The 16,630-nt window shown below is 35.7% G+C and overlaps 1 protein-coding gene across 4 annotated transcripts in view; it reads right to left on the bottom strand.

Annotated features, from left to right (window-relative positions):
• LOC123867544 (phosphatidylinositol 4-kinase beta) overlaps positions 1–16,630 on the bottom strand; it is a 35,734-nt gene that overhangs the window by 16,524 nt on the left and 2,580 nt on the right. For 2 of the 4 annotated variants that reach the window (XM_045909624.1, XM_045909625.1), the window contains exon 2: positions 36–930. In XM_045909624.1, coding sequence (XP_045765580.1) covers positions 36–930 — 895 coding nt within the window. Of the gene's footprint in view, positions 1–35; positions 931–1,025; positions 1,347–16,630 lie in introns of those variants that run through there. The other 2 variants (XM_045909627.1, XM_045909626.1) reach the window with 2 other exon arrangements.

The raw sequence follows: 16,630 nt of genomic DNA, 5'->3' as shown, positions 1-16,630 counted from the left end.
GATGATGAATTTGTGATAATAAGATGTCTATTTACCTGTAGCTGCGGCGCTAGCCTCGGCGCCCCGCACGAGCACTGCTCCCCGCACAGGCAGCCGTTGTCGAAGGCACGGCCAGATGCAAGGTCTCCCAAGTGCCTTCCCGTCGGCGCGGCCAGCCTCAACGCAGAGGCATCAGATTGAGATCTGTGATGACCTCTCCGGGCCGCCGGCCTGATTTCCTCGGCGAGAATTGAATCTCTCAATTTTGTCGCTCTCGATCTCTTCGCATCACCACAAAAAGCAGTCAATAACCACGCTAGTCGAAGCGAAAACTCAGCACTTTGTTTACACCGATACACCAGATAAGGTCGCAAAACGTCCGCTACGTCTCCCATTTCTATATACATAGTCGATAACTGCGGGAGGTAAAAGTCTACATCTTCGTGTGGGAATGAGAACAGTTTGTTAGCTAGGTAGGTTTGCACACCGGGTTCTTTAGAATTAAAGAGATATGAAATCGCCATACTCATATCAAACAATTTACTTTCAAACAATCGGAGGAGAAAGTCCTTTTTTTTCGACGCGTCAGAGACACAGATGGTTTTAACCTCTGGTTCGTCAGCGGTATCGGGCGGGTCCGGCGGCTTTTCTGATTCCTCTGGGTTGCCCGAATCGAGGCTTTCCCTCGACCTGGCAGCGGCGGAAGGTTGCGGTCGGTCTTCATCGTTGCCATCGGGCGGCGTGTGAATGCCGGAGTCATCGGACCCCGTGGGCACCTCGGGCGGGAGTGCGAGCCTGGGAGCGGGCGCTTCGTTGCAAAGTCGAAGCGGGGCGCCCTCCGGCGACGTCGGTGTCATATCCTCTGGTATCCGCTGAAGAACAGAATCCAGGGATCTGTTCCTCTGGTGGCCGCATCCTGGTGGCGGCCCACTCGCTTGATTTGTCACATGCCTATGAACAAAGAAAACATATCGTTAGAGTTATGTTTCTTGCTATACATAATTATATGAATTGAGACTTTGTTAATGTTGTAACTTATAACGCACTTGTCGAACGGGTCTTCATAGTATCGTATTCCTACGACAATAATTTTCTTAACCATTTGTAGAGTTAACAAGTACACTTTTGGAAATGAATCTTTTTAGTAACACATCACTAAATATCAGGTCATTATATTATCTTAAGCCTCTCCACAACAAAGTATTCGGCCAAGGAGAAGAGTGAATAACTTGCGCTAACTAACAGCGCGCAATGTTTCATACCGCGTAATTAAACACTACAAGCATCGCGAGCACACGTCCAACTTCACCGTGGCTTTGCACTAAACTGCTTTTGCTTTACGCAATCGTACACACTCCGCATACCAGTCCAATAAGGATCACCTCGATTACGCAGCTGGAACGCGACTAGACAATTGACGAAATAATAAATCTTTGCCATTTTACGGACTTTACTATCATTAACTAGTTAGGTACTAGGTGGGTATAACATTCCCAAATAGATAAACATCGAATAAACTACTAAATCGAACTCTACATCAAATATCATGTACCTACCTAATTGTGCTGGGAACAAAACTACTTGTAACGATCACAACTCAGTACCGTAAAAATATAATAATAATTACTTATATGATTGTTTTGTAATTGCAAAGATTGTTTCTTGCATTTAAAAACATGCTACCTAAGTATATTGCACACTCTATGTTGCCCGTAAATAACATTTACATATGTATAGCCTGAGGTTGAACCGATTCCTAGGTAAGTAGTTTGCGTCTGCGGAGAGCCAACATTTGAATTAGTATTCATTCAGTAGGTAGGTAGACCTAATTGTAGTTCGTTATTAGGTTCACTCTATCAACCCGTGATACTCGGAATGTGAATAACATGAGCTGGTAAAGTGTTATCATTTATGAACATGCGTAAATGGCACGTGTGGCAAGTATTTATGTCAGTATGTGATTTGTTCTCAGGCGATTGTTTGCATTCGTCAGTCGGGCAGACTGATCGACATAATGAAAATGCGGAGAAGAAAGCGGGCGCCTCTACGAGATAATAAGCGTATATAAAATTTAGAATTTTTAGTATCATTAATAACTAGGCAGATATTTATTTACATTTCCCAAAACGGCTTATACGGTTAAAGTCAGACTAATAATTCAGTTGCAAAAAGCTATAGACGTACTAAACAGGGTTCTTCCTGCATTAGACATCAGCTTATCCTTGATGAGGCCACTTGCGAGTCAGAGTCGCCCACTGAGGGTTCCGTACTTACCTACTTATAAATTGGTTGTAGTTATTTGTTATTTATTACTTTTCTCTAAAATAAATTCCTTTAGTTTGTTTAATAAACTAATTTTGACTTTACTACTGTGCTACTGAATGCAAGTGGACAGACAAAGTCGCTTCCTTTTTTTTACATTTTGGTACCCTAAAAAGCTAAAATATAACATATACAATATACATACAGACAGCAATCGCGTGCCAGACCTTCGTTATTTTATAAAAGCGGAAACTCTGCATATTGTCTCCTTCATAGGGAAGAACGATAAAGTTTGGCAAATAGATTTGGCTGGGAATAGAGACAGATTATACCCTAGATTACTCGTACCTAGGATACTTTATCCGGGGAAATCAAAGAGTTGCCAACGCATTTTAAAAACCTGTATCCACGAACGAAGAAGCTGGCATCAGCTAATTTCTTAACCCATAGATCAATGACTTATTGGATTTAATTCAACTTTTCAAGTGATTCATCTTAGCGGAAACACTCTGTTCACAACACAACACTTACTACACAGTAAATACTTCCTAATCAATGATTCTTGGCAATGCTGTTTTCTCAACATTCAATCTGTTTATAGTCACATAGGCAAAAAGTTAGTGAATGAAGAGAATAAGTATTGTTTGATCGTCAATGATAACAATCTAAGTAGAAAACATTCAGGGAATTAGTACACCACTTAACCGTAACACTTGGGAGCAGTAATTTCAATTAGATACGATTTTGTTTACACCCAGCGAGCATTCTTGGACATGGGCAGTTGAAGCTCACTAAGAAACAATAAAATTGTTATTATGTTTCAAGTTTTGATCAAGAAAAACGCAGTAGTGAAACGCAAAAAAAATTGCAAGTCAACGACGCAGACTGCATAATAAGTACATTTTATAAAATACCTTAACAATTACTAATTAATTCTTCTTTAAAGAATTAGAGATAAGGGTATCTACTAGGTATTTATTTGCAGAAATCATTATCTTGAAATCTTTATGTCCCTAGTATTTTAACCAGACTGCACGTAACCGTGAACAAGGCGCGAAAGTAAACGGCTTTTTCGACCTTGTCGTATTACATCACGATCTACACTGTTATGCCTATTTGGTGATAAGTGATAACTGATAATATTCAATTAATGTAAGTACTAAGTAGGTAGGTATTTACTATTTACTCATAATAATTACATAAACCTCACATCAGTAAAATAAATTAGGCATCGCCGATTATTATTGACCGAGCGAACGAGGTCTCTGAGTCTACTTGAGTAAAATTACACTTGTCCGTCCGTCCGTCTGTAAAAGTCTTATAACTTCTGAATTAGGTTACTGAACGTTACTACTTCAAAAAACATAATTTGTAAATTGATAACCTTCGACCGAATATTACATAAAAAATATAAAAAGATTATTTCAGGGGGGTCCTATACGAAATGGGGGGCTTTAAAGTGGGAATTGAATTCGACGCTATATGCCTTCATATTTGATTGATGATTGGTTGGTGATTCAAAATGGTTAGCGCCAACTGAGATTTTCGTCTTTGTCATTTGTATGGGATTACGTAACAGAGAGAGCCCTATACCTACTAACTTCTTTCCGTGGATGCATAATATCGTATGTCTACTGAATATGTATCACGAAAAAGATTGCCCAAGTAGTCTTAAAGGCTTCTGGACCGTGGCAAAAATTACGTAAGTGCGTTCTTGCTTAGGTACAAGTTACAAGGAAATAGTAATATTTAAGTAGGTACATATTTTAATGCAGTTTTCTGCTCTTATGGAGTGATTAAAAACGTGATAGTATTAATTCCATTTTGATTTCAATATAATTTTATTTTATAAATATTTTGCAAACGAGATACTTGCAATCCTTGCACAAGGAAATGGTTATTAATTATACCTAATTTAATCTGCTGCACTCCAGTTAGTTACTTAAGAGGTAGGTAATCGTTATAGCTTAAACAACTTCATGATTACATACCGGTTATAATGAGAAACGTACGATACGGAATACATATACAGTCCATAGAGTCAATTTAAATTGAGATACCTACTTAGTCAACGATCACTATAACGCGAACGTACAATGAACCTACCTAGTCAATAGATGCTCATGACAACCAAGAGCTTGTCTTCCGCAGGCTAACGAGTTAGAATTTCTTTATTTGACAACAGAAATGTAAGCGACGTTTATTTATTACAGGGGGGTGCCTGCGTTTTCGTCCGCGTGGAGTTAGGTTTTTAAAGATCCCGTGGGACCCGTTTGATTCCAGGATAAAAAGGGACGCAAGCTACCTCGGTACCAAACATACAAATAGGTTAAGCGGATGGGTCGTTAGGAATCCCGTGGGAACTCTTTGATTTTTCGGGATAAAAACTATAAAACTTAGATATCAACAACTTTTTGTTCATTATGTAACAAAAAACCTTTACAATGGATTTCGGGTGTTGTGTTCATAGTTCTTGATAGTACTTTCTTCTAAAGTGAAAGTACAACTGTGACGTGATCGTATATCTTATAATGATATACCCAACTTCTTCTGAATAACTATCTCATTAATGCGGTTTGCTTTATTCCCAGAAGCCGTAATGGTTATCATCTTGAGTATCACTCCTGATGCTTGTTTGAAATCAGACCAGCCAATTCGAGTATCTAACAAGATAAAGTTGAGAACTAAAACCCGACTGCGATCGTCTTAATAAACGCTGAAATATTATAGTAAAATTGTTTTTCTGTCGGTTGGTATTGGTATATTTTAGTTTTGTAGTACATTTATATTACTGAACTCAGAATCGTCTCCTCTTTCATTTGACATCCCACTAGATAGGTACAATAGCAAAAAAAAAACTTTTGGAGACCTCCACCTTTCTTGATGTAACATCCGTTAGGTCAATTTTTTTCGTATAAAATGTAACCTATGTTACCCGGACCTTTACGACGAATCAATTGACACCTCAGGTATTCATCAAAATCGGCCCAGTAGTTTAGGCGTTACGGTGGAACACACAGAATCTGGATACAAACATACATACATACATAAATACATACATACATACATACATACATACATAAATAGCCTGCTAAAATCATAACCAGGAAGAGTTATGATTTTAGCAGGCTATGTTTTGTTTTGGCTTTGCCGCAGTCGGGTAATTTATATTAATTATATATACTCATAATATCGAGTTGATGTACATGACAGATGTTAATTAATCAAATCCAGAAACCTCTAACCAGACTTCTGTCCCAACCATTGACGTAGGATTACTCATATTATCATTGGTCCTAAGTCCCAACAAAATTTGTATTTTTGTATGTTTTTGTTGTATGTTTTGTTGTTGTACGTACGTATACTGATCCATACTAATAACATAAATACAAAAGTATGTCTATTTGTCTGCTGTTTTTTTTAAGGTCCATCTGTTTAACGGATTTTGATCGGTACAGAGATAGCATGCATCCCAAGAACGCACATAGGCTAATATTATCGTCTCTTGAAAATCAAAGAGTTCCCACAGGATACTTGAAATAATTAATAAAAAACCTGGACTAGGTTGTAGGCATCATCCACTTGTTATAGAGATAGTACGCTTCTGGAGAGGGACATAGACTATTTTTTATCCCGGAAAATCAAAAAATTCCTACAGGATTTGAATGACAATGTTAAATTACATTATTATCACATTTTCGTAAGTGAAACTTGCAAATGCCAGAGCACGCCTATTCTGTTTAGTTTCCCAGATCAATTTTACGGTAAACGCGTTTTAAAATGATACGATTATCATGGTCGAACATTGATGGAATGTTCATTGTGTTCAAAGTCAGCATACGGGTGGGTATGTAATCTAATAAATAAGTAAGCCCATTCAACTTATTAACGGTACCCGGCCGCTACACTGTACGGCTTCAATGACACTGGTCTTACGAGTATGTCACATATTATTATAATTTATAATACAATTTTATCGATATACGTAGTCATTGTGCAGTACAGAATATATCGCTTTATGAATTTAGTGATTAGGAGCCCAGATGTTTATTATATTGGTTTTATATTCATTCCGTTTCATTATATAATATTATTATTATACTTAAATATAGATTATTTTAAGAAAAATAACATCTTATTTGCAACAATTAATTGCATTGATGGACGTGTGGTCTAAATGTGAGTTGTGAAAATGCATCGTGTTATTTTGACTCTTTGAATGGAGGTCCGAATTTGGTTTTTCAATTCCTAAGTGCCTCAGAAAAAACATTAACATTAACATAATAATAAAGAACTGTAAGAGAACTGGAATCTCCGACTTTTACTTCGAGATCCTTCCACATACAACACTCGATCTCGAAGGGAACCTACCGCATTATTATCCGAAGAGAACTCCAACAATTATGTGGTCACGACCCGCAGCAATGAGAAATACGACTACAAAGAAAACAATAAGAGAAATAAAGTAACAAGTTCTTCCGAAGCTATCTAGCTAAAGTATTCAGTTAACTAGGAAATAAATTTTACTTGTAAATTGGAACCAACAAGACGTTACATGATGAGAAAGTTGTATTTTTCCACACGTTCCTTACTGTACAATCATGAGACACTTCGCACATACTTACGAGTATATGCAGATATTCATATTAAGTATGTGAAAGCTACTAATTTCCTGCATGTTCTATGCTTTTACCTGCAATTCACTGAAATTGCAATATGTTATATTCTGTAGACTAGTCTATATATATAAATAAAAACACTTCAGCTAATATTCCAGTCAAAAAGTTCAACAAGGAATTTGGTTGAGAGAAATAATAAACAGGAAATAATACGAGTATTTGGAATTTCTGTCTATGTAGGTCATGAAGAATTACTGGAAAAGATACAGTAGCCCTATACAAGTTATATATACATTATATTTGGGTTTATGTATTGTGGTCCTGCTTTGTTTGCTCTATGATTATAATGGTGGATTAATGAGTCAGCATTGTGTATATATTATTGCTGGATTTAGGATATTTAGCTAACAAAAGCAAAACAATCATACGAGACGTTTCTGTTAGTAAGGAATGATTGAAAACTGAGTAAAAGTTGATTAACTGATAAAAAAAAAACAAATAATTATTATTTATTATTATTAATACTGGGTATTACAAAATATAAGTATTATTAATATTGCTGTTTCTATTAACACCTACGGGAAATTATTGACCTCAACATTTAGAAAGAACCAGTTCTCTGTGTCGCCCACAGGTCTAACTATTTGTGACCAAATTATATAGTGACATGATTCGTACATGTTAAGTTACTATAGGTTATGCCAGTGATTTCGTCCGCGTGAAATTGTTTTAAAGATCCTGTTCACTCAAAATTAAATTATTAACCGTTATCCTTTAATTATAACGACTGTAACTTCTTAATTAGGTTATTATTTCATAAAATAAAAAAATATGCGGTGATAACCTGGTGGTTAAGATACGATTATGGGCACGCACCCCTAACAATTCGGAATTATGTGCGTTTGAATTTTGACGTTTGACAGATTTTCTATACAAAAAAACCGGCCAAGTGCGAGTCAGATTCAGATTTTTATTTCTTTACTATTGTGCTGTAAGACCTACCTACCTGCCAAATTTCATGGTAGTACGGGCACGGGAAGTACCCTATAGGTTTTCTTGACGACACGACGGACGGATGGACGGATAGACAGACAGACAACAAAGTCATCCTATAAGGTTTCCGTTTTTCCTTTTGAGTTACGGAACCCTAAAAATCCTCAAAAAAAAACCATCCAAAGTCATCGTTAAATCGCGTAACGTTTGGGTCTGGGTGGGTGCATATGCATTATGGTACAGCTGCTGTTACCCGGGCAGCTGGTAGCTGACGCGCGCGCACCTGCCGAAGGCAATGTGACGTTGGAAGATACAATCACAGATGCTGAGGTTGTTTTTGAATTTAAAACCCATGTTACAATGTAGTCTGTAAAACACATTGTAATGTAACAAACTACTACTAAATTAGAGCTTTTTTAAAGGCCCGAAAATAAACTTTTTTTAAGGAAAAAAGTCAAATGATTTCGACTGTGACTTTCCTCTTCCAGCTTTGACAACAAATATATTCTTGATGGGTATAGAACTTCGTACATAAAATATGTAGATTACGTATATAAAATTGTCGTTGTCTTCAAAACTTAAGTAGGTACATATACTTGGTAGTTCAAACAATAGGTTTGTTTCAAATAATTAATTTTCAATAAAGCTGAATAAACGCAGAAATTCATCAGCGTCCACAATAGGTCCGCGCATCAAGCGTAGAAACAATACCATTATAAAACTGGCTGAAACGCTTGCAATAACAACCATGTGTAACTAAAGATAACATTATATCAATAGTTATTTTATCTACGTTAAGAAGTTTACTAAGTAAAAATTAATTTCATAAAAACTTTTACACAATCAGGTTTTAATAAACACGTAGGAACAATTTGATTTTCTCTGACAAAAGTAGTCTATATCCGTCCCCAGGATATAAGCTATTACGCAGAAATCTGTACCCGTCCAAATTGGTTAAACAGATGGGCCGTGAAACGGTAGAAGACAGACACACATTTGCATTTATAACATTAACATGAATTATAAGTATGAATATTGAATACAAAAGACAAAGTAGACAAGTATTACCTATGTAAGTGGCCATGAATATGACTATGAACACGCTGACTTTTTATATTTTATTATACCCACTATAATACTTTACTCACTTTGAACCTATGTTAGTAACTACAGAGAAAAAAGTTGATTTCCTCTTATCGCAATAAAGGCAATTAGTGTTCTTCCTGTGTAGACAATAGAGTGAAACACAGAGCTGCGCAACGGACCAGTACCTAATAATCGTGAATGACGATTGACAACGGCAGCGCCGTTGTTGAATTAGTAGCCAAGTGATCTAACGAAAGCAAAAATAACTGAGAGTCATAGGTAACATGAGTTTTTAAAGACATATAAAAGAATTACTTAACACCGAAAGTGATCGTTAAATCTAACCAGTTGTATGATCCAAATAAAAAATATAACAAAAAAGCAGAATACATAACTAAACCGACTAATAGAGATTCAAGCAAATGATTGATACTAATTTTGGTGAATAATGTTGTGAGGTTCTGATTAGGATTTGTGAAATCTGACTAACTGATCATCTATCATAACTAGATTCCACCGAAAAAGTTAAATCAGTGAATTATGTAGTTACGATGCCATCAACAGACAGGAAGATACGCCTTATAGGCAACCAGCGATTTACCTACTTCATGAATGATCTAAGTATTCTTATTTCTTTTACATAAAATATTTTTGTCAAAACTCTTCTTCGGAGCTCTGACGATAATTTTCGAGGTACTTAATTATAATAAAATTATTAAGTAATACTGAGTTACCTAATCAGGCAACGGCTCTCATTAAAAATAATAAAAAGTGATTGCCACTGACATAACATAATATTAAGATGTATATGACACCAATTTGCAGTTAGCGGATGGTTCACACATGATTCTTATTTTTAGACCTTGCTGGTTTTAAATCTTACGCAAACCGGAGCTTCCGAAACAAGGGGGTTTCGACTTAGGCACTTAAGTACCAATTTAATCTATGCAAATAAATAAATGTAATGAAATAAGTTGGTTGTTATGTAGGATCTGTGAGTGGTAATCAGGCAGTGAGCTACAGGAAAATAAGATACCTAGATATAAAATACACAAGTTGAATTTATTTAGAACTAAAAGATGTCCGCGACTTCGTTAGCGCGTCTTTTACCTGTACTTAGACCTGGGCGCGTTTGGAACCCTCGTAGCTTTAGTTTTAAGTTTACGTAATTAATATCACCCCTATATCATTTTACAAATCTAACAAATCTACCTACTTTGAATAAATAATTTTGAGTTTTTGTTTGAGTTTTAAAAACCTAGTGGGAACTCTTTGATCCTGTTTTTCAAGACAAAAAGTATTGTTTATCCGTCCCTAGGACATCTGATAGGTTGGCATGTTTAATTCATCTAAAGTTGGCGCTCGTTTACTATTGGCTACAATACATTGTTGCAACAAGAATACCATAAATTCAGCCGATCACAACAATTGAGATTGTAAGGTTATTTTTAAAAATTGATTTGAGTTGTCAAAAATAATATAAAATTATTAATTTAGCTGATGAAGGTAGTTTGGTAAAATCGATATTTGGCTCATTCGATGTCATACAATCTGTTACTAGGAGGCCAACAAGATTGAACTTGCATAAATACGGGTGTTTTGAAGGTTTTAGTTCAGTCTCCTTCTGAGATTCGGAGCGATATCGCATATTTTCGGTATTTGGATTGTGAACTGAATAATTAGATGTTGTGATAGCAATCACGCTCTAATTAAATTATTTATTTTGGCATTAGTTTGTTTAGATTAAAACTCTCGGATAACCTTACACATTAAACTTGTGTTTTTTTTTGTGTTGGTTTTGGAGAGGACATTCCAATAATTCGATAAAAATATTTAAATAATACCTGCTTTTCTGAGTGACGCCAATAATTCAGAAGCGGGACGTGTCTCACGTTGCCTTAATTTTGCTTTGGTATCTTTTTTTAAACAACCCACATTTGATTAAAATTTTAATTGAGTTTGATTTGGTGATTAAATTTTTTAGTTTTTTTTTTAAGAATTTAGTCTTTTGTGAAGTGGAAAGTAACTTGCAATAAGTGGTTCAGATTTTGTATACATCGAATGGGAAGTTAGTCGTTTGGATTTATTGTTGACTTGATATTAAAACTGAGAGTTCGGCAGTTCAAGGGTAGGTTTTAATGATTTGACGGAGGGCAGGATAGCCCATGATTTCGATTTGACTTAGGGCAAGGAAGCCCGCGACTGACATGACAAGATAGATTAGAAACACGAGGACGTGTTAAATTCAGGACGGCCGAACTGTAAGGTTATTTTTAAAAATTGATTTGAGTTGTCAAAAATAATATAAAATTATTAATTTAGCTGATGAAGGTAGTTTGGTAAAATCGATATTTGGCTCATTCGATGTCATACAATCTGTTACTAGGAGGCCAACAAGATTGAACTTGCATAAATACGGGTGTTTTGAAGGTTTTAGTTCAGTCTCCTTCTGAGATTCGGAGCGATATCGCATATTTTCGGTATTTGGATTGTGAACTGAATAATTAGATGTTGTGATAGCAATCACGCTCTAATTAAATTATTTATTTTGGCATTAGTTTGTTTAGATTAAAACTCTCGGATAACCTTACACATTAAACTTGTGTTTTTTTTTGTGTTGGTTTTGGAGAGGACATTCCAATAATTCGATAAAAATATTTAAATAATACCTGCTTTTCTGAGTGACGCCAATAAGATTGTAATAATGATTGATGCAGTTTTTTCGCATTCGACCAGCTGATAATAAATAGACAGATTGTCAGTTACTTACGCATATTTTATTACTAAAATTAATTTTATTATCAAATTCGCAGTTCAGGTTTACCCTAAGGCTGCTTTTTGTATTCTACTACCACCACCACTTTTGTAAGTTACGCCGATGTACCTGCGCAGAAATCTCATTTTTGAATTGCGTGAAAATATCTCAGCCAATCATAGCGCGCGTCCCTCCGCTATTGGTCAATTGGTCCGTCAAGCAATAAGGTCTGTATTTTATTGGTGTACATTCGGTTTTAGTCGACGTAAGGTTACGTTTTTCGCACAAACGGATTTTGCCGACACTGTATTTACTTCTTTCTTTATATTTAAAAATATATTAAATGCTTTTAAAGTTACCTACCTAGTTACATGTTTAACTATAACTTCTATAATTTTTTTGGTGAGTCGAGCATCTAAATGTCTCCGTTAAATGAGTAGAAATTGCTTTAAAATGCCTTTTGTGTACGAGTTTATTAAGTTCAGTGTGAACCCCAGCCGTGGGTGAGAACTGAGAATGCTGATTGATGATTTCCGTCCATTGTGTCCTCAAAACGCTTGTAGAATTGGTCGGAATAACTATACCTATTAGGCTATTAGTCTAATGACTAATGTAGACTACGAAGTTTGTTTTTAGGCGTAATTTTATTTGCTTATCATTTAAGTAATCGCCCTCGTCTGCATGTCGGTATTTTGCCAGCGTGGTGGACTATGGTCAAACCCGAGATGAGTAATGTAATGAGATGAGACCTGTGTGTAGTAGTGAGCCGCCTTGGCTTTCGTTGAAATTCCAAAAAATCTGGCCTTATAATCCTATACTGTCTACCACTCTAAATTACAAAGGGAATCTCTGTGCATTTTAACTTTCTTGATCCAACGATTTGGCCTAGGCGATGATGAGTCTGTCAGTCAGTGAGTCAGGACACTACATTTTATATTTAGATTAACTTCATATTGATATTGAGAAGAAGGTGGCATGGCTAATATCATCATCTTTATAACATAACAGGATTAAATATTTCGAAGAATATCTAATTATATCTATGTAGTTTGCTTGCTTAAGGCATTCAATTTTTTCGACTTGTATTAGTTGTAGCTTTGAAATGATTGGTTTTTTAATCCCCGACCCAAAAAGAGGTGTTATAAGTTTGACGTGTGTATCTGTCTGTGGCATCGTAGCTCCTACCCTAATGAACCGATTTTAATTTAGTTTTTTCCTTTGAAAGGTGGCTTGGTCGAAAGTGTTCTTAACTGTAATCCAAGAAAATCGGTTCAGCCGTTTGAAAGTTATCAGCTCTTTTCTAGCAACTGTAACCTTCACTTGTCGGGGGTGTTATAAATTTTTAATTTACACTTGTTAGTAAAGATACTAGACTAGAGTAGATACTAGTATATTTTAATCGATTTTGATGAGCGTACAATAAAAGATTAAGAAGTGGTCGTTCCGAGTAATTGGCTAAATTATTGTGACCGCGCCTCGCTGCATTCCGTGAATGCCATCACCGATTAGTATGGAACTATGGAAGTATGGCTATTATCTGCCCAGTTTATGGCCGAGTGTGCATTTCTGGCAATGCTCTAATGGCTAAACATATAAAATCACAATGAAAAAGGCCTTGGTCGGTCCACCGCACATTGGCTTAATGGAGGTCACTTACATTCTATTTTAAAAGTCAATTGTTTTTGATTGATAAGCAAGCAACACACGGCAATTGGTAATAAAAGCTTACGTAGTGCAAAATTCAATGTTATTTATTGACTTTCAATTAAAACCTAATCAATGTATTAAGTTCACTAAGTTGTAGGTTTTAACTACTTACTCATACCTACATAATATGAATTATACAGTCTTATGCAGATAATAATATAGAACACCTAGAATAAATTGGCAAATATAATTCAAAACAAAATTAATTCCAACTTTGTCCTAGGAAACCATTTTATTTATTACTAGCGACCCGTCCCGGCTTCGCACGGGTGGACATTACCACGAAAAATCCTATCTATTTTCCGGGATAAAATATAGCCTATACGGATTCGGAAGAATCCCTCTAAGTAATGGTAAAAGAAATTTTGAAATCGGTCCAGTAGTTTTTGAGCCTATTCAATACAAACATACAAAAATACAAAGGTTTCCTCTTTATAATATTAGTATAGATTTAATTATGTTACAGTAATACACAAAGAATTATCTGTCATTAACTGTCATTAACTTGCCAGTGTTGCACATAAACGTGTTAGGAGTACATAATATTGTGTACGGGTACGAAACCCTTCTCGTGCGAGTCCGACTCGCACTTAACCGGGTTTTTTGCTATCGTAAATTCATACCAATATTACAAATGCGAAATTGTGTCTGTCTGTCTGCTAACTTTTCACAGCACATCAGTTTAACTACTTTTGAGGAAAGATACAGCTTGAATTCCGGGAACGACGATAGTGTATAGTTTTTGATCCGGAAAATCAAATAGTTTCCACATGATTTTTAAAAACCTAAATCCATGATGCGAAATCACGGGCATTGTCTTAGTATAGAGATAGTTTGGATCCCGCAGATGGATTCATGCTATGTTTTGTCCCGGAAAATCAGTTCCCACGGAATTCAAAAAAACTTAAATCCACGCGGACGAAGTTGCGAGCATCATCTAGTAACTACCCATATTATAAATATGTAAGCATATTTGTTCGTTGGTTTGTTCTTCAATCACACCGCAAAGGAGCAACAGACCTGAAGACCTGAAGAGTGATATAGGCTACTTTTATCCTGGAAAATCAAAGAGTTCCCATAGGATTTTTTGTAAATCTAAATCCACGCAGACAAAGTCGCGGGCATCATCTATATAATATACTTAATAAAGATTACATACATAGTCATTGTTGTACTTAGATAGAAGGTATATTATAAAAAAATTACTTAGAATAGCTGCGTAATTTAGTCAATAGGCTGATTTCGCGAACGTTCAAAACGGCAGGAAATCGGGTGCCGCTTTCCGCCGTTGGACCGCGCACTGGTCACTTTTACTTTCGCTCTCGTCCATTCACCTGATCTCAAAGAATGCTCCACATTGTATTTATATTTATCTCAAGTCTAATAAAGTAACGAAAAGCCTGTAGCCCTGTAACCTGTTGTAGATAAGTAGGTATTATGTACTAGTTTATATTTTGAGAACTTAAGGTCACGAATCAGGGCATTTTTCAATTTTTTAGGGTTCCGTACCTCAAAAGGAAAAACGGAACCCTTATAGGATCACTTTGTTGTCTGTCTGTCTGTCTGTCCGTCCGTCCGTCCGTCGTGTCTGTCAAGAAAACCTATAGGGTACTTCCCGTTGACCTAGAATCATAATATTTGGCAGGTAGGTAGGCCTTATAGCTCAAATAAAGGAGTAAATCTGAAAACCATGAATTTGTGGTTACATCGTTAAAAATTTTGCATTTTTATTTATAGAACCCTCGGAGCGCGAGTCTGACTAGCACTTGGCCGGTTTTTCCTTTTTAAGGTTCCGCATCCTCATTCCGAACCCCCCTTATAGGATTACTTTGTTGTCTATCTATCTGTCAAGTTGATCCAACGATATACATACTAGGGTACTTCCCGTTGATCTACTTAGAATCATAAAATTTGGCAGGCAGCACAATTAAAGGAAAAAATCCGAAAACCGTGAATTTGTTAAAAAATGTTATTTCTTGTATAATGGGAGGGATCTCTTTGTGTGGGAGTCTGGCTTACTATATTCAATTATAATGAGGCTCCTTTATACAGAGCATTTTATATTATCATTTAGCATAATTTCCTTTAGGAAAATTAATATTTAATATAGGTATGACTGTTTTGTTTTGTGCTTAAATATGAATTATGTACTAGATGTAGGAGCTACTTCAAACTAGGTACTTAGATGTTTTAAATTAGTTGTTGATATAACAAAGAAAAATTAGGGAATTGTTGTTGTTAATAATAACAGGATTACCTAATGATTTAACAGTAAACACAATAGACAATTAATTAGTTAAGTAATAAACAAAAACGGACTGAAAGGCATTCATATATTTTGTATCTTGTCTGTTAGCAATAATTAGAAATTAAATAGAATATTTTCTCTATTTTTTCATTTGCATTTAAATAGTTATAATTAGTTTTGCTTTGTTGTTTAAAATGTCATCTTGCTATGCTTATAATTTCACTTTGGTTTTAATTAGCCCATTGTCAAGCCATGAATTCAAATGAATTCAACTCAAGTGGGCAATGTTTGGAAAGTTCGAGACTTCTTGAGATTGTGACATGTGGAAGTCCCTTCAAGAAGCCTATGTCTGTATTGCAACTTACATATTATACAAATTACTTGTGCTTTCTAAAACAGATTTTTATTTATTTTTATGCACAATAGTTTTTGATTTATCATGCGAAATGTCAAAACAAATACCTGAGTACAGAACCCTTGGTGCGCGAGTCCGACTCGCACTTGGCCGGTTTTTGAAATTATAATTTAAGACTGGGGAATCGAATCTATTTAACCTCTTACACCACATCTCTGACCACTGCTCCAGGGAGGACATTGTGAAAGCCGAATGTAGTTAATAAGAGTGCCATATTGACATCTGACCCAAAAAGAGGGGTGTTATAGGTTTGACGTGTGTACTGTGTATCTGTCTGTGGCATCGTAGCTCCTAATCTAATGAACCGATTTTAATTCAGTTGTTTTTTTTGTTTGAATAGTGGCTTGATCAAGAGTGTTCTTAGCTATAATCCAAGTAAATCGGTTCAGCTGTTTGAAAGTTATCAGCTCTTATCTAGTTACTGTAACCTTAACTTGTCGGGGGTGTTATAAATTTTCAATTTATAGTTACTTCATCTTTAAGCAACAAAAGTACTTAAGTAAAAGTTAATAATATTAAGACATAGTTTTATCACAATAAATGTAGCCACGTTTTAAAACAAATAT

The sequence above is a fragment of the Maniola jurtina genome, chromosome 8, assembly GCF_905333055.1.
Source record: "Maniola jurtina chromosome 8, ilManJurt1.1, whole genome shotgun sequence".
NCBI lineage: Eukaryota > Metazoa > Arthropoda > Insecta > Lepidoptera > Nymphalidae > Maniola > Maniola jurtina.
This window is presented reverse-complemented; position numbering and strand designations above follow the sequence as displayed.